Source organism: Silene latifolia, chromosome 4 (assembly GCF_048544455.1).
Source record: "Silene latifolia isolate original U9 population chromosome 4, ASM4854445v1, whole genome shotgun sequence".
Classification (NCBI taxonomy): Eukaryota; Viridiplantae; Streptophyta; class Magnoliopsida; order Caryophyllales; family Caryophyllaceae; genus Silene; species Silene latifolia.
The window spans coordinates 11,007,359-11,025,087 of NC_133529.1; the positions used below are offsets into that span (position 1 = coordinate 11,007,359).

Here is a 17,729-nt window from a genome sequence, read left to right on the forward strand (position 1 = left end):
ACTTTTGGGGTGCTATAATCACCCTTTTTCCTTCTGACAAAAAAAAAAAAAAAAAAAAAAAAAAATCGCAAGTTGTGAAATACACCACAGGCAAAACCGGATTCTCAGTAACTTAGCATAAGCATAAAAATTTGCTCGGGGTGGTCTTTCAAGTTAGCACGGGTTATAGTGCATGTTAACTTGTTAACGATGGTTCATGAGGACGATGCCTGACATATTCGCGTTAGCTCTGATAAATGCGATTACCAGTACTTTGAACTTGAGGAGCCTGACTAGATATTAGGCATCTGAAATCCAAGATTAGCATTGTATTCCTAAAGTTTACATAATTCATTTCTTCATCACCAGGAAGAATAATTTAGTACATTTTATGATGCATATTATCACACGAACTGTGAAGGCATCGCGACTAAGATAAATAATGATTCAGTGATATGCTTTTTCCTGATGGCAGAGCTTCTTGGCTAGAGGCTGAAGACGCCAACTCCATTTTCCGAGATTCTAGATCAGCAATACATGCGTCAATATCCCAATCAGAGGACGATGATGAATTCCTATCATCACCAGAATTTTTCAAAATGAACTTCATTGCTTTAGCCTCGAAATCCTCTGAAAACAACTCTTCAGGAGCCGGTTTCTTGTCCTCCCATTGAATATTTGATCCAAAATCTTGATTTTTTTCAAGAGAGACGGCTCTTATATTAGATGCCTCACAAGCAGAAGAGGGGTTCTCAAATAACCCGTTTTCAACTTGATTTGGGTTATCCCATTCTAGGGGCGACCTTAGATTTTCCCTACGCCAATATCGCATAGCAGTTATCTTACCTTCTACAGCTTCCAGAAGGAGACTCAACTCGTCGATCTGATATCGAAATAGAAAAAGTTTTTCAATCCAGGGGCAAGAACAGAGAAGCTTTGCATGAAGAAGGCATGAATACTTGTTCGGGTTGCATGAACAGATTGCAGCTGACAAATATAAATCATAATAGCAGAAACTGCACTCCTTTTTATGCCCACTGGCATCAAAGGATTTGTCCATCTTCTTCGATTGTGAAGCGGGTGAAACATATTCCCTGCACCTTGCTTCAGAACTAACTCTTGCCTGCCAAGGAAAAATGAACCACCTTATTAACCAAGATTTAACATTATATGCTGTTACTCGTGATTCATGCCAGTTTCTGTAATGTCTATAAAAGCTTAATACCGCTTAAAGCTAAATGCATTGGTCTCACATTATATTGATATGAGACCGTCTTTCAAGAGATTACAACAACAACAACATCAGAGCCGTAATCCCAAAATGATTTGGGGTCGGCTGACATGAATCATCCTTTAGAACTGTGCATGGGTGAACGCACACCTCAAAATGCGAACAAAATAGAAAAGGAAAAATGAAAAACAAAAGGGAGAGTGAAACATAATACACAAAAGTCAAGGTAAACTTATAGGTTTCAAAAATCGAAGTCCGTACTTCTTTTATAAAAACTTAAAATTTAAATCGAGAATAAAGATTTGAAAACCGAAGTAAAATTTAAGGGTCCGGCATACCTTAAAAGTGAACCAAGTAAAAATATATAAGAAGTTGTTGATAAAAAAGTGTAATAAAGGCGAGAAGAACAAATAATTTTTTTTAAAAAATTAAATAAAAACCCTAAATAATTACTTCAGAGATTAATGGTACATAATTACTTAAGGTTTAGAAAAGCATTAATCTTTTAACAAAAGAGTAGAACTTCTCTTGACAGCAAGGTGTAATGTATCTTGGGGGCTTACCCTCAGAGCTTTTGTTATGACGCCGTCCTTCCCGGATGCTTTTATCCAAGTCGTAACAATTGATGATTTCGGACCTTTCACTATATGTTCCCATCTGGCTTTGACAACTTCATTAGCTGCTCTCAATAGCAATTTATCATAAGAGATTGATGTCTTCCTTTTACTCTCACGATAAAGCTCAGTGGAAGCCAGCCCATAGGGAAGCCAGACTAAGGGGGCAAAAACTGTTGATGTGGAACAATTGAATCCACAATCAAAACCTGAGTGATATGCCCTTGGAAGAAATAGCATGAAGTCCCCAGGACGCTGGATGCAACGATAAACTGGAATGCCCTCAGATTCCAAAGTTCCAGGAGATAGGTGAGATCCCTGCAGTTGGATAGAGTTGTAAATATTCAAACATATTGCAAAATTGAATTTATCTATTTTTATTTTTGTATACTGATTTTTGCGTTGGGACCCTTCCCCGGACCCTCGCCTAGCGGGGACACCATCGTGCACCGGGCTGCCCTTTTATTCTGAGTTTTGTGTTGATTCCACTTTGGTGTTCTGAGATTTGGCTACTTTAATTTTAGTGACATGAGATTTGAGCTATTTCCCACTTTAAATGAAAAATTTTCCAAACAAATTTCCAATTAGCACCTTATTTGTGCCTTCAACTCTTCAACAGTTTAATCCGTAAACAAATAAATAATTTCTCAGCAAACGAATAAACTTGATGGCTAAAGTAGAGGAATACTAACCGGCTTATGAAATAACTTCAAATGTTTTTCCAATGATTTAGGAGTGTGCTTCCTTGTAGCGGCTTCAAATTCATGTGCATCATCTCCAGATATGCCATACCATATTCTGGGAGCACCTAGGTGCAAATAGTGCAACTTGTACAAGCAATGCTCCTGAACATCCTGAAGGTTGAACATATAAGAAGACGATCACATAAAAGGAAGACCGAGTTCAAACAGTACTGTTCCAAAAGGACACTTAGGACAAGGAGCAATATTAACACTACCCCGGTGCCTCAATGGGTCCTGTCTGTAACTCTGTATCAGGGTAAGAGGGTCGAATATATAGCCATTCCCCTATGTTCAAAACACAGAATGGCCCATAATGAAAATTGTGCAGTAAAAATGCATCGATGTTATGTTGCTTCTCAACACAAGAAGTATAGAGTTTAGTGAGCCATTTCACTTTTATTCCATCATATTCTAGAGCAAACGAATAGACTATATGCGTACAAAATATGAAAAGGTTAGGAGCCAAAGAATGTCAAGCTTAGGCACATTAAGCTGAAGTTAGGAAGCAGAGTTTAACTTCTTACCCAAGGAGAAGACGAAAAGCACATTCCAATATGTAGCTGAGGTCCAAGACTACCAGACAAATCTGATTTCTCAAACAAGAGCAAGGAACCGGGCAAACTGGAGATGCAATTTAGGTTCCAACCTGAAGCAGGTCTATTCAGAGATTCAAATCCCAGCTCAGTGTTATTTGGGTCTGAAGATCCATGTCCAAAATTTCCAGTCGCATAAAGCACCTTCAACAACAAGACAGACAACAGTTTAAGTTGCTGAAAAACATATTGAATGATCCACATATATAATGGCTTGATATAAATATTCTCACATACTTCTATATTTTCAGTAGGCTTTTCAACAATACGCCAATATTCACCTTCAATATCCTCCTCAGACGGATCCTGTTTTAGATTCGTTGTTAGAACCTCAGGGAGTCTGGAAAAATAGCATTGTTTAAAATAATCGGCTTGTCTCTTGAAACCTATGAGTGTAAACTTAGGGCACGGTTCCAATTTCAAGCTCTCAGCCTCATGGCATTCACCAGAGCTAAAATTTGCTGCACAACCGTCGCTAGACTCACGGTCCAACTTTCTTCTTTTGATTTCTTTTATGTCATTGTCAGCAGGTGTTTTTGTATGGGAAAGGTGATTATGTAGTTCAGTAACTCTTTGCATTTGTGGAGTAAATCTAAAGTTTTGCCAAATGTCGTCTTCCTCAAGGAAGCAAGGGAATTTCCACGAAGGCGGAGGTACAATACGGCAAAACCCATAAGGCTCCACTTGTTTACGTATGCTGTCTACGTACTTCGCCGTGTCATTTAATTCCTGCAATTAAATAGGATATGCTCAAGCATTTACATACAGAAGGCTTAACTAACCAAAAATAATTCGAGTATGATGAAAAGCAAGAGAGTTAAACTGACATGCCTCGTAGCTAGGATGAAATACAGGTGCTTCTTTGAGATCATAGGTGCATGCTGCAGCTGGATCCCACTTGGCCGTAACCTATTTAGAAATAGTAAAAGGAAAGTAACCTGAGCAACATGATTAACAATGTAGCCAAACATCTCAAGTGAGAAGAACGGGCCAGCCTACAAATGAGGCAAGCTAATGACGCAAATACACCACCCAATTGTCAAACAAAATGGCTCGCTAAACTAGATGCACTTCTTTCCTTTTTAATGTGAAGTTGTCATTCAATACAATTCTCAACCCAATTTTCGTTACAGGTTATCTGAAAACAATCTCTCTTACTCTTATCCCAAGTAAGGCTACGTACATGCAATCCCCCTCCCGCATCCCCCCACCCTGCCTATTGAGAGAGCCCATTAAGGCACTGGGCCAAAGTAGTTGTTGTCAAAACATGTCTACAAAAACACTTTCTTGAGGATCAATCAATCTATGGACTAGGAACAAATAATGATCACGACAGCTTAGGGCCTGAAGGTATCATGACATTAGCAAACAAAACAAAAATTAAGAAAAAAGATGACTATGGACTGAACTGAAATAAGATTACCTTTTGACAATCACTGCATTCTGAGCATCCCCTAATCACACCCTTTGGAAGGCAAACATCAGAAGGCAAGCTCTGAAGAAAGAATGAAACAAGTTGAGTCAACATGAGCACAAACCTATGAAGGGAAAAATAATTCTATATCCTGAATCCAGTCAAGTTCAGAAAGATGGATGCGAAATCAAGCAGTAATCTAAACATACATACAAATCGTCATGAAATCATGAAATTATTTAAACATAACAAGAAAGAAATGTTAATAGGAACATCAATACATGTATTAATGTGTACAAGCTAACATTCAAACATGCCACTTCATGCCAAGAAGTATAGATGAGGCAGCGAAAAGGGAAGAGATCTTTGGAAGAACAACTTCAAAGTATACCGATTTCTACGTTTTGAATATTAAAAAGCACCAAATCTATGTATTGATCAGAATAAAAAGAAGTGCACAAAATTGCCATCATATGACTGTAAAGGTTCCGCGCTAATGGAAAGGTGTCATCAGATGCAAACAATCTCCTGAATCTCACTCAACAACTTAAGAGAAGCTTCTAGCCTTCTACAACCTTAGCCTTACTCATATTATTGTAAAGAGGTCATTTCCCTTTGCCTTTGCTCCAAAAGACAACTAACAAAACAATTGCCAATGCCTCATATAATTTACCAACAGTTCATTGGGACAATGGTTCTTTAATTCTAACTGAATATTTAACTTTGTCGAATAATGAAAAGCAGATAAAAATGAATCCAACCCTACAAAGACCTAATATCACTAATGCAACCTCGTGTTTTTCAGGCAATGTCAACAAGGTAATTCATAAAAGGTAACAAAGGCTTAGTCAAGCACTCAAGCAGTTTGACAATCTGAACAATTCACACAATCTTCCTACATTTGTCTTTATAAACATGTTATCGGTCTTTAAAAGGGTCTTGCTATAGCAATAATAACAAGTTATTTAATACTGTAAGAAGAAACAAAATGACCATATTAGGCAGTTTAGCGTTCGATTTCCCTAAGCTATAAATGCCTACAATAGCACCTCTGCAATAGCATCCTTGCCAATCAATACAGACAAGGAAATGATAGTATGATGGTAAAGGCAGCTCACGGCACAGTACAACCTAAAATGGAACTAAAATCACACTCTTATCTTATTACGTGGTCTCTTAAATCTTAACCATTTTGTGCGGCTCTAACAACAATTTTCGTCACCATTACCATAACAAGAGCAACCGAATTAATAACCATGATACGATTTACGTCAGCTGAACCAGCTGAAAAATAATATGCATTCAAAACACACGACCTTGTTAAAATGGTCATCCTCTGATTTCCCTTCCCTTTGTAAGTTGTCGTAAACTATCCAAGGTCTAGATTGGAGCTTCAAGTTCCTCCTCATGCCTTCAATGTCATCAGCAGACGGGTTTAGCAGAGAAGATATATCCAAATTACGGTGCCTTTTGTGGATCATTGCATCTTTAATAACGTCCACTCTCTTCAAAGCAAAACTCGAAAGGTCAGGAAGCTTCTCCTCTTCTCGACACCTCTTGGTACCAAGATTGATGCTTTCCGTCACCATTAATGCATTAACACCTCACAAATCCTATTAACACAGCACAACCACCTATTATTCCCAAAAATATTGAAATTCCAATTTTCTACACAAGCTAAACCCTACTTCTCAGTAAACCTCACAGCATCTCTACATTTACACCTTTAACGAACCATATAACCAAGCAGAAAATTTAAACAGTTCTTATTTATTCCTTTGTGACCGTGAAGTCACGGGTTCAAGTCCTTGCCTCTTGCAAAAATGGCAAGGGAAGGCTTGCCCCTATTACACCCTTGTGGTGGGACCCTCGCCTAACGAGGACGCCATCGTGCACCGGGTTGCCCTTTATCACCATCATACTCAGTGACGGAAGACGGAACCAGAAGTAGCATCCCCAGAACAATGAAAAAATCGACATTTTTAGTTCAAAATTTCGAATTTTTTTTTTTTTATAAATGTACTCCCCGTCCCAATCATTTGTTTACCTGTGATTAAAATACCCCTGACATTGAATATAAAATGTAAACAAATTACTGAGACGGAAAGAGTACAAAAGTGAAAATTTTCACTCCCTCTCTCAACGTCAAATCCTGGTTCCGCCACTTATTATACTAGTAGAACAATTTCAGGTCCAAAAAACGCACAAAAAATGAGCATTCTTAATTAAATCACACTACTTATTTCACAATGTTTAATTTCGGAATTGAACAGTATTAGCTGAATATCAACTAGTAACACGGTATCGTCTCAATCATTTATTTAACTTTGATTAAAATACGAATAAATAAATGAATGAGACGGAAGGAGTATTATATCGACTACTTTTAGACAAAGGAAAGAAAGTTGTGAGACATGAGAATTGAGATGCGTAATTGCGTACCTTTTGAAAATCTTGGAGAAAGGGAAACAGGAAATGGTAGAAGTGGAGCAAAGGATGTAGTTCAAATTAGGGAGGAGAAAGACAGCAGTTAAAGTGGAGTACTGAAAAGTTTCGGAAAATAGTCAAAATATATGCACTTAAATTTCCATCATGTTGTAAAATATTACTGAAACCATATGTTTGACAAGGCATTTCAGGTACCTGATTTGACCAAACAACCTGATTTGACTAATATTTCAGGTAGTTGTTTTAACTAGTGCTGTTTGTTAAAGCCATTTCATCTACCTGAAATGAAAAGCTACCCCAGGTAGCTTTTTAAAGTTTCAGGTAGTTGAAATGTTCTACTTTACATATTTACCTTTTATTTAAATTAATTTATTATAATTATTAATGTCCTTTTATGTCATTTTACAAAAAATCAGTTACCTTTTCAGTTAGTTTTACCAAACACTCTACAACTAATCAGCTACCTTATCAGACCATCTACAACAACAAAAAATCTATGTCTAAACATGATATTTTTACGCTCATCACCATACAGCAACAAAAAGTATTAATCTAAAAATGACTTTTTGTCACTCTCATCCAAATGTGATGAGTTTGACGATGAGAATTGTAGGTGTTGGTAAGTATTTTTTTTAATTTTTTAAATGTGATCTTGTTGTTGAGTGGAGGTAAAGACCAATTTAACATTAATTGTTGTTGTGTAAAGTTTTCGCAAAAAAATCATCTTATGATAAGATGAGATGGATGGGTTGAGGACCCACAAAAAACAACAAAAAGTTTTTGTTGTTGTGGATCTTCTCGATTTCAATTTTTTCAATTAATTTTTTTAGTCTTTTTAATTTGATCACCTTATCGGGTTTAGTACCTTTTTCGGGTTCAGACCTTTTCGATTAGTTTTACCAAACAGAGCCAAATTCCTAAATAATTGACAGATCTCAACTAGTTTATTTGATAAAGAAGTGTACTTAATACCCTAAATTTTGTATCGGAAAAACTTTAAGAGACCATAACTCGTGTTTACGAGATCGGAATGTGACGATTTTTTTTTTCAAATTGATCGTCTTTTCAAGAACTACGATTTGGAAAAAAAAATTGTGGAGTTTTTGTATATCAAAGTTTTTTTTACTGAACAAACTTTGAGTGACCATATCTCTTGGTCACTAGTTCCAAACTCGATTTTTTTTTTCCAAATCGTTGTTCTCAAAAAGACGATTTATTTGAAAAAAAATTGTCACACTTCGATCTCGTAAGCACGAGTTATGACCTTTTAAAGTTTTCCGAAACAAAAATTTGGGTATTTCATTGTAAAATGGCAAACCTCAAAAACACTGTGTGCATTTTCCCTAATACTTATGGTCTGGGTTTAAATTCCACAATTACGAATTATGCCTTACCTTGATTGATGTTTTACCCTTTGTTGGGTGAGAGTAAGGATCCTCTCCATTTCCTCGAAAATGGAGGTTTATTATTTTGTAAATACACTTGAGCAGAAAAAGGTGAATAAATAAAAACGAGATATAATATAGTTAGAGAAAGGTGAATAAATTGAGCAAGGTTTATTAGAGAAAGGTGTATATAATATAGTAATATAGATGTATTAGAGAAAGGTTTATTAGGATTGTAGACCACTCTCTCTCTCTAACATTTCTCTCTAAAAAACCCTAAAAAAACATCCTATTGCTCCGCCGCCATCACCTTCCCCACATCGCCAACCCTTCTTCCTCTTCCTAATCGCCGGAGATGGGTCTTTCCCATGGCCTATTTCCGGCGATTCTCTTCTTGTCCCTCGGTTAATGCTCCTCCGGTAAGATCTCACTCCCTCGTCGGCGGTTTAGTGAGCGGATCAGCCCGTGGCTCTTGCTGTGGGTTCCATCGACAATCTGATGGATCTTTCCGGGCAGGCTCGCATCAGTTTTTGTAAGTTTTTGGGACCCGTGTTCATGTTCGGGTTGAGACTGTCGACAGACGACCTGTCCCTCCGGATCCTTGTCCTGTCACCGTTTTTGTTGCATGCAACCCAGGTGTGATCCCCCATTCCCCCCACACCTGGTTCGTGTCTTTTAGTTTTTGTTGTCGGTTTGTTTTAACCCAGGGGTGATCCACCCATTCCCCCCATCCCTGGGTTGGGTCTTTTCATTTGTTGTTGTCGGTCGGTTTGGTTTTGATGGGGTTTGTTTTCGTTCCATTTTCTGTCTGTTATGTTGGTCATGGTAGGCTTTGTTTTGGTCCTGTTGCATGTAAGGCGGTGGTCCTGGGAGGTTTCGTTAGGTGAAATGGGTGTCTTTGGTTTGGGCTGCTGCGTTTTTGTGAAGTCACGGATGTCTCCGCCACCGTTTTCGTTTGGAGTGAGGTCTGATTGTGAGGGTTACACTTTCTTTGTTGGGACTGGTTGGGGAAGCTAGGGTCTGGTGGTGATGGTGGTTGTGTCGATTGCGGTGGTCCCCCTTTTTTCTAATGTTTAATCAATGTCTGTGTCTTTTATTTATTCAAATAATAACCTTCTGTTGGCTGAGGGTGTCTTGTCCCTTAGCCATTCAGGGGATAGTTTGTCACCTTATTCGGGAGTCAATAACAACAAATGTAATTTTGCATCCGGCTGGTGTTGTGTCCATCTCTTTCCGGCTTTTTGAGATGGTTTTGGTTAGGGGTCTGTGCAAGTTGCTTACTTTATCGCTGGTTACATACTTTCTCGCTTTTCTAGGCTACGAGTTTCTTGTCTATAGGGATTGTCCTCTAAAGTGCAGAAGTTTTTGCTCCTTTGGAGACAGATTTTGGCCTGCTTTCCGCCTCTTCCTTCTACATCCTAGTGGCGTAAGTGCACTTTGTGCTTTCTTGATGGTTCAAGCTTCTCGTTGGTCTTCAGATGCCCTTTATCATAGCCAAGGGGATGAATCTCCGAGGCACATTTTTGTGTCTTGTTGCAGGTATTTCTCCGAAGCTTTGTCTGTTAAGATGAGAAAAGGTATGATCGACCATTTGGCCAGCTCTAGCTGCCCCTTCATGAATGATGGGGATGTTGAAGATAATCTTTGTGTGCAGTCAGCCGTACGCCATCAACATTCTTATGTTAGCGGGTGTAGCTACTTTGTTGTCTTAGCTTATGGTGGTATTACTAAAATAAGTGCAATTGACGAAATGAGTCAAATGCCATCTGTATAAATCCTAGTTGGGTATATCTTTATTTACAGCTGCCAAAAAAAAAAAAAAAAAAAGGTTTATTATCTTGTAAATACACTTGAGTGAAAAAGGTGAATAAATGAAAACGAGATATATAATATAATATAGATGTATTAGAGACAAAATGGAGATGATCCAAATTTGTAGGTTTTCTAACCGGGATTAGTTTGAGTCATTTTTAGGTTTGAGTTTCGTGTAGTTATACACGAGACACGACCCATTCCTATTCTTAACAAATTAGGTTTGCGATACAAATTCTTGAACGAAACTAGTTAATTATGATACAAAGCTTATGAATTATTCTCGCTGTTTAATTGGATTAACTATATATTTACTTGTTTCCTTTTAAATTCGAAAATTTTATAAAAACAGTTAAATCTAAATAAATTGAGCAAACGTATAATGTTGTTAAGTCAGTAGGTTTCAAAAATCATAATTATATCATAGGCATGCAAAAGAGAGATTAGATTTCATATTTCATCTAGTGAATAGCACGGTTATGCTTAGTGTGTTCTACGATATTTTTTTGTGACAGTTAAGTTGCACAACTAAATTCCACTAGATATTGTTAAAAGCATGTCGTCTTGAACGTTGAAGGGTAATAGTTACTATGATTTAGAGTTCTGAACATCATGATGATGTTCAGAACTCTGAATCATAGTAACCATTGCACCTAAACGTTATGGCCACCACCAACACACACACACGGCCACAACAGATCATTGTTGCCTCGTCTCCAAGTTCTTAATATAACATAATCTCGGAGGAATTAAATCTAAAAATGCGTTTCTCCCTGAATACAGATCTCCTTTCAAGAAATTAGTCCATAAGAACATCTGCAGCTCTTCCATTTATTAAAGACAATGCCAAATTACAACAATTCCTTGTGGTTTCAAATTAGAACTACAAAAATACTCCTAGATGTTCCGATTACAATTACATCATCAAGAATAAGCGTAACTAAGATAAGTTCACCTTTGTTTAAGAAAGAATTAATGTTTAGTCTACCTGAACTGTCAAAGCACGAATCGATCAGCAGGCAGAAGTATAATTGCTTTGAAAGAATGCAAGAATGGGCACCACAATAGATTTGGAAGTTACAAACTGCGCAGCAGAACTCAAAAGGTAATTAGAAGCATTGCCTATTATGCTTGGAACTATCGGTTGTCAGGGAAGATTGTGAAGAGCTTAACAGTGCCACCTGAAAGCCGAGACGTGTTCAATAAGCTTAATAAGGCAAGTATCACAAGCATCACGGCCATTCATAGGTTTGGAGCGGTAGACTCAGTCTTTGGCACTTGTCCAAAAAAGTTCAACTTCTAGGTGACTATAAACTCCATCGATTCTAGTCCTTTACTGCTCGTACAAGTAAGCCAGAAGGTGTATGAACAGTTCGGAGGTGACCAGAGCCTATTAAATCACGAAGATGAAATCGCACATCAAGTGGGGAGAAACGAAGACGCTTCTTTTCTAGTGGAGCCAACATCATCTCCTTGTACTTTCTACGGTTCAAAAATGATAGCAATTCCTTTCTTCCCTGAACATGTAGCCAAAAGGAACATACTAGCACATTAGTTAAGTTCAAAGGCTTTGGTTTCCAGAAGTACATTCTACATAGTGAAGTAAAAAACGCACATACCTGAGAGAGACCCTTAAGGATCGAACCGATATTTGGAATTGCAAACCAGTACATGCTTTGATCAATAAGTTGTCGAATCTACAATGCAAATGGAGCATTATAGAAAGGGTGGGTCACTCAAATGCCAAATCAAGAGGAAACAATAGTCAGAAAATTATTGTTGTGTGAAGAGAGGAAAACTTCATAAGCAGGCCCTCCCTCAACCAACAACAACGTCAGTGCCTTAATCCCAAAATGATTTGGAGTCGGCTGACATGAATCATCCTATAGAATCGTCACTGAGTGGTCGCACGCCTCAAATGCAAAGATATAGAAAAGAAGTGTAAAAGGCGAATGAGAGGTGAAATATAAAACAAAAGTCGAGCTAAGCCTATAACAAAAAAATCAGTTTTCTTTTAAAAAATCTTCGGTATATTGAAAATATTAAGTAAAAATAATGTCTGAAAAAAATGCAAAGAAAAAAAAAAGCATGTAGCTGCAAAGTGGCAGCTCATATAGAGAGATGACATCAAAAGCATCATCTTTAATCCACAAAATGCTACGCTTTAATATGATTCAAGCCAAAAGCCATACAAATGCGCATGCCTGCAATTTTTAATAATTGTTTGAAATTGTAAAGGCGGCTTACAACAAGAAAAACACAGAACTTTAAGAGCGACATCAACATGCAGAATTACATACTAGAGATACAACAAATAAAGACATCACATGTAGCAAAAGTTGTCGAACCTACCAAATATTGGTCAGAGCTCAAATTTCATATGCTAGGGGACAGATCCAAGACTTCAAACAGTTTTTTGTGTTTTCTAGTTTGTACGATAAGTCGATAACAGACAACAGCAAGAAAGCATAATAGACTTAAAAGATTGTATAAAGGCATAGTCTCACTTACAAGAACTCCTGCATTAATCAAGAGAGAGATGTGATTATCTTTGACTCTCCCTCCCACTGATAGTAGTGACCACTGCAACAGAAAAGAGAGAAGGGCACATAGCTAACATCAAATAAAGAAGTGAAAGAGAAACAAGGTTCATATCACATTGAACAGCTACTAGACTTGTAAGTCACAGGAGCAAGATGATACGATAAAATTTTACAGAATTTATACACTAGGCGCCAACTAGACTGTATTGTGGTTCAGTGAGGAGAATTACTTTAGTGGGAGCCCGTGCGCATTAATTTGAGATACATGACGAATAACAATATCACAGATCTCAGATGTATCATGTATAAGGGTTGTATTAGCAAAGTTTGGAAGATAGTTCATTTGGCTCTTTGATGTTTTACTTGGATCAAAGGAAACCATCAAATTTTTTACGACTTGCTTTTAGGCGTCAAGAGTTCCAGTTCTGCTTTTTACAGATATTATATAGTCAGAGTCTAACACTACATTCTAGTCAAAACTCTTCTCTTTATAAAGAAGAATACTGGTGATAGCTTGAGAGCTTAATTTTCTTGCTCTATTTCTGCTTATAGAGTGGACGTCACCCTCTTGGTGTATTTTCGTACAAGGGCGTCCTTCCCTTGGTATCCTTTGTTTGAGATTCTATCCAATATTTACTTCTTAAATAAAAAAGTTTTCCATACAAAGAAATCCTTTAAACACAAGGCCCGCCCCAAATGAAGGAAAATCCTACAATAATGAAGGATAAAAAATTGTGCCTAGGTATCACTAGAGGGGAGCCAACAAACGGTCAATCAACTCAAGACCCTGCACCAAAAATCCCAAGCTCCTACAAGGCTACAAGTGATAACTAAGACATTCACATAAGCTGCTGTAATTTTACCTGACGATAATAAAGTAGGCTACAACAGAATATTAAAAACAAAGAAAAGGGGGAAAAGTGGCTTACAAGTTCTTGATGTGAAATGCTCGGCTCCAGCTTGGACATAATTACATGTTTCTTGAACCAACCGAAAACAGCAAAATCACCTTCCTTATTAGACTCCATTTTCTTCAGAACACAATCTATCTAGAAACAAGTATACAATGAGTATACAAATGACATACTAGAGCCACATCTTACAACTTTTAATCATTTGATAAAATACTTGTTAGGAAATTGAGTTATATGAGAAATTTTTATAAGCACATTGATTCACAGAAAACAAAATTGATCTTTTTTTCTTACTTTTAGTGACACATAAATCACAAACAAAAACAAACAACACAAGAGTAGATAATAGGAGTATAACCTGTTGTATATAGTCATCAAGAAACATAATTGCATGATCATCTTGCCCAGTATTGAGTTTGAAAACCCTCAGGACTCCATCTCTCTTCAATGTCTGCAGATAAAAGTGGCAATGGCTTTTATGATATCAATAATGAAGCGGACTTTACTGTCCAACAGTAATTCCAAAAACACCATCCCTCCTAGATATTGTGGGGCATGAATGTATATTGATTCTAAACGCGTGCATCGGATAAGTTCCAATAGTGAGATACATCTTTTTACTCATTGTGACTTTGTGCATTTTTTGGGCTTAGGGCAATCCAAATGGGAAAGAGCAGCAGGCGCACCCAAGTTCACCATTGGATATTTTTTCACGAGAGGTGTATGAGAGTAAGGAGCAGCAAAGAAGGAACTTTTTTATGATGAGGTGTAAGACATCATTGCGGAGGCCTCTTTAAAACATTAGCACTTTCACGTTGATGCACGTAAGGCGGGTAAGGTAGAGAGTCTGAACACTGGCACAGATTATTCTATAATGTTCAGCATTCAAGGACGGAAGTCGGAAGGTTCAGGTTCATACCCCTACGGAGTATAATGTTAGAGAATAGCATTTTTAACTTGCAGCCATCGACTTCTGCTCATTTTGGTTCGCAAGGCAAATTAACTGAACAGATGGCTAAAAGGCCTACATCACAGCTGCTCTATATGAAGATCTTCTACGACGCAAAAACGAGGCATACCAGGATTCGTGGCGAATAATTTAATACAGAGAAACATTAAACATGAGAGAATTGAAAATAAATGGTTATACAGAAAAAATAAAATACAAAGTAGTTGTCACGAAACCAAACCTCAAGATCTCGGTCAACCTGTGTCCGATCCTTTACACTGCTATACAACTGGGAACGTAAAATAAAGGGCAACACTGAAACCTAACCATAAGAAAGCAATATGACAACTAGTTAGAGAAAGAGCAACCATAAGGCCATGGGAAATTTTCTAAACATTCCAATGGTAAAAAAATTCATAAACTTGGTAAGCAAATTCTCTATCGTAATTCGTAAGTTGTAAAACGGAGGTAAGGCTGCATAAATCGGACCTCCTCTCCTTATCTGCAATGGCATAGCCACTACATGGGTGAGTTATTTCTACACCGAGACAATATTTACATCTAATGAGTATGATAAGCTTTAACTAAAACCGATTTGTGAGCTCTACATGGGTGAGTTATTTCTACACCGAGACAATATTTACATCTAATGAGTATGATAAGCTTTAACTAAAACCGATTTGTGAGCTCACATAGAAAACACTCTCTCCCTCCATCCGGGTCATTTGTTTACCTTTGGTTTCGATCAATTATTAGATGACAAGTGGAACAAATTGAGTGCGGATGATCAAATTGCCCATCAAAGGTATTCCTAAAATAGAAAGGTAAACATTGACTGAGACACCCCAAATGGAATGGATAAACAAATGACCGGGCGGAGGGGAGTATCTAGCAAAATCCTGTAGATAAGGTCGTAACCATGAATTAAGACTTTTAGGGTGTGTTTGGATAGCGAAAGTGGAGAGAAAGGAAGGGGAGGGGGAAGTAGGGAAGAGAAAGGGAGGTAAGGGAAGGGGGTGTTTGGATACAATTTCCTTCCAAATCTTGCTTGTAGAGAGATTTTGATTTGCCTTGAATGAGGGAAAATGGATCCCTCCAAATCTCTCCCCCTCCATTTCCCTTCACCCTTATTTGCTATCTAAACAAGGGATTTTAAATCTACTCCTCTCGCTCCCTTTCTTTTCCCTCCAAATCACTCAATCCAAACACACCTTAAGGGTGTAAAATTGTAGGGAAAGGGAGGGAGGGGGATGGAGGGAAGGGAAAGAGAGGGGAGGGAAGGGGAGGGGGAGTGGGAAGTGGGTGTTTGAATACAATTTCCCTTCAAATCTTGCCTATTATGGAGAGATTTTGATTTGCCGAGGGAAAATGGATCCCTCCAAATCCCTCCCCCTCCATTTCCCTCCACCCTTATTTCCTATTCAAACAAGGGATTTTGAATCTCCTACTCTCCCTCCCTTTCTTTTCCCTCCAAATATCTCAATCCAAACATACCTAAGAGGTCCAATTAAACCAACAGAACAGCAACTAGAGTCTGCATAACAACTACTCCCTCCGTCCCAATCATTTATTCTTCATGAGGACTATCTTAATCAAAGGTAAACAAATGATCGGGACGAAACAATACACTTACGGCATATAACAATGTGCATTGAAAATACGAGAAAATAAAAGGACACTTTAAATTAACAAGAAAACCTTATCAAGCTTGGGGAATTGAGCGCGCATCATTCGAAGCGCGACCAAAGTGTCGCTAAAAGTGAGACTCTTCTCCAGAGATAGAACATCGTCGTCATCGTCCACGTCCTCGTCGATGTCGGCGGTGGCGACGTCGTCGACGGCGGCAGCAACGGTAGCGGCGACGGCGAGTGAGTCGTGCAGAGTTTCAGTGACGCGTTTACGTTTCCTCTCGGCGGAGGATGGGCCTGGTTTGTCGTCCATGTTAACTTAATGAATCTACTTAAATTGTCGCCTCAGAAAATTAAGGGTATTCCGGGGATATCTAAAGATGGTCGAGACATTACTTTGAGTCGCTTAGGGCATTAGCAATAGACAAACCTTCAATAGGGAGTCGTTTGGTTGATCAAAGAACTTCAACTTCCTAAGAACTTGCAATTCATAGGAATTAAGTTCCATTATCTAATTCGGGTGAATTTGGCAAAATTGTTTGGTTGCCCATGTAAAAATTAAATTCCACAGGCATTTCCAATGACCAAGAGGGGGTAGGTAAGCCACTTCCACATCATGTAGGCATTGGAAATTCCTGGGAAGTTCCAATTCCTACCTTCTCCTCAAAAAATGGCAACCAAACAACCTCCTTGTTTTTTTAAAATCATTGGATTTTCTAATACCTGTGTTTTTCAAGTGGTAACCAAACGACTCCTAGGTTTGTTCTCATGCCACATAAGATAATTGCAAACTCGCATTTACTCACAAATCTCATACCAACAATAGATAAACATCTTCAAGGTTCATAACATGGCTCACTATACTATTTATTTTCTCACATTCTTTCTCCACAAACCTGCATACTAATTTGTAACCCCTTTCATCCATGAACCTCAACCCTCATCACCAACAATAGAAGATTTGTAGACAAACCTCTAGAAATATGAACATGTCATCCTACAAACCTCTTGATGAACCTCTATTGCTAATGCCCTTAGACAGTGAAAGGCGGGTCCATTTAGATATACAGAAAATTGGAACTTCTATATTATTGCTCGGTAAGTTGGTTACATGTAGAGTTGTAGGCCTTGCAAACGGCTCAATTGGACGGTGAGGGATAGGTCAATATAGAGAGTCATTCGGTTTTGTAGATATGTATGAGTTAAACTGAGTTGGATTAGGTCATTTTGAATATGTTAGGGAGCTGATTTTCATTGACGACGTTTTCATTACAAAAGACAATAATGTCTTTTGTAATTTAAGAGAATTATTGCGTCTTCCCGGAGGACGTCCTCCCTACACACAAAAGAGGATCATCAAAATGAGAATTAAATATTATAAAATCCTCCTTTAAGTGTAGAGAAAACCTCCTCCGAGTACGAACCACTAACTGTGAATTGTGATCACGCACAACATCAATTAGTTAAAATGGCCAT

General features: G+C 38.0%; 2 protein-coding genes across 3 annotated transcripts; both read right to left on the minus strand.

The window, feature by feature from the left end:
- Positions 1–288: 288 nt before the first annotated feature.
- On the minus strand, positions 289–7,140 carry LOC141652920 (putative lysine-specific demethylase JMJ16). Its single transcript, XM_074460537.1, has 9 exons — positions 7,017–7,140; positions 5,891–6,187; positions 4,584–4,655; positions 3,992–4,069; positions 3,398–3,889; positions 3,092–3,304; positions 2,517–2,678; positions 1,774–2,142; positions 289–1,102 (listed from the first exon to the last, which is right to left on the minus strand). The coding sequence occupies exons 2-9, from the start codon at positions 6,161–6,163 to the stop codon at positions 410–412; spliced, it is 2,352 nt and encodes a 783-aa protein (XP_074316638.1). The 5' UTR covers positions 6,164–6,187; positions 7,017–7,140; the 3' UTR covers positions 289–409.
- Positions 7,141–11,013: 3,873 nt separating this feature from the next.
- Positions 11,014–16,614, minus strand: LOC141652921 (uncharacterized). 2 transcript variants are annotated; one of them, XR_012547273.1, is made up of 8 exons: positions 16,324–16,614; positions 14,867–14,947; positions 14,035–14,127; positions 13,692–13,811; positions 12,731–12,802; positions 11,839–11,916; positions 11,447–11,736; positions 11,014–11,400 (listed from the first exon to the last, which is right to left on the minus strand). XR_012547273.1 is itself a non-coding variant. In XM_074460538.1 (7 exons), the coding sequence occupies exons 1-7, from the start codon at positions 16,564–16,566 to the stop codon at positions 11,545–11,547; spliced, it is 879 nt and encodes a 292-aa protein (XP_074316639.1). In that variant the 5' UTR covers positions 16,567–16,614; the 3' UTR covers positions 11,014–11,544. The 2 variants fall into 2 exon arrangements, 1 of the variants encoding a protein (XP_074316639.1); XM_074460538.1 differs by having other exon boundaries at positions 11,014–11,736.
- Positions 16,615–17,729: the final 1,115 nt, after the last annotated feature.

What these genes read in the sequence shown, in the direction of transcription:
- LOC141652920 (XM_074460537.1), bottom strand. Translation starts at nt 6,163, where the DNA reads ATGGTGACGGAAAGCATCAATCTTGGTACCAAGAGGTGTCGAGAAGAG. An exon ending in AGGATGACCATTTTAACAAG is followed by an intron (nt 4,656 to 5,890) that starts GTCGTGTGTTTT and finishes TTCTTTCTTCAG; the next exon opens with AGCTTGCCTTCTGATGTTTG. An exon ending in TATTTCATCCTAGCTACGAG is followed by an intron (nt 3,890 to 3,991) that starts GCATGTCAGTTT and finishes ATTTAATTGCAG; the next exon opens with GAATTAAATGACACGGCGAA.
- LOC141652921 (XM_074460538.1), bottom strand. Translation starts at nt 16,566, where the DNA reads ATGGACGACAAACCAGGCCCATCCTCCGCCGAGAGGAAACGTAAACGC. An exon ending in AGGTTGACCGAGATCTTGAG is followed by an intron (nt 14,128 to 14,866) that starts GTTTGGTTTCGT and finishes TTTTATCTGCAG; the next exon opens with ACATTGAAGAGAGATGGAGT. An exon ending in GCATTTCACATCAAGAACTT is followed by an intron (nt 12,803 to 13,691) that starts GTAAGCCACTTT and finishes TTTCTGTTGCAG; the next exon opens with TGGTCACTACTATCAGTGGG.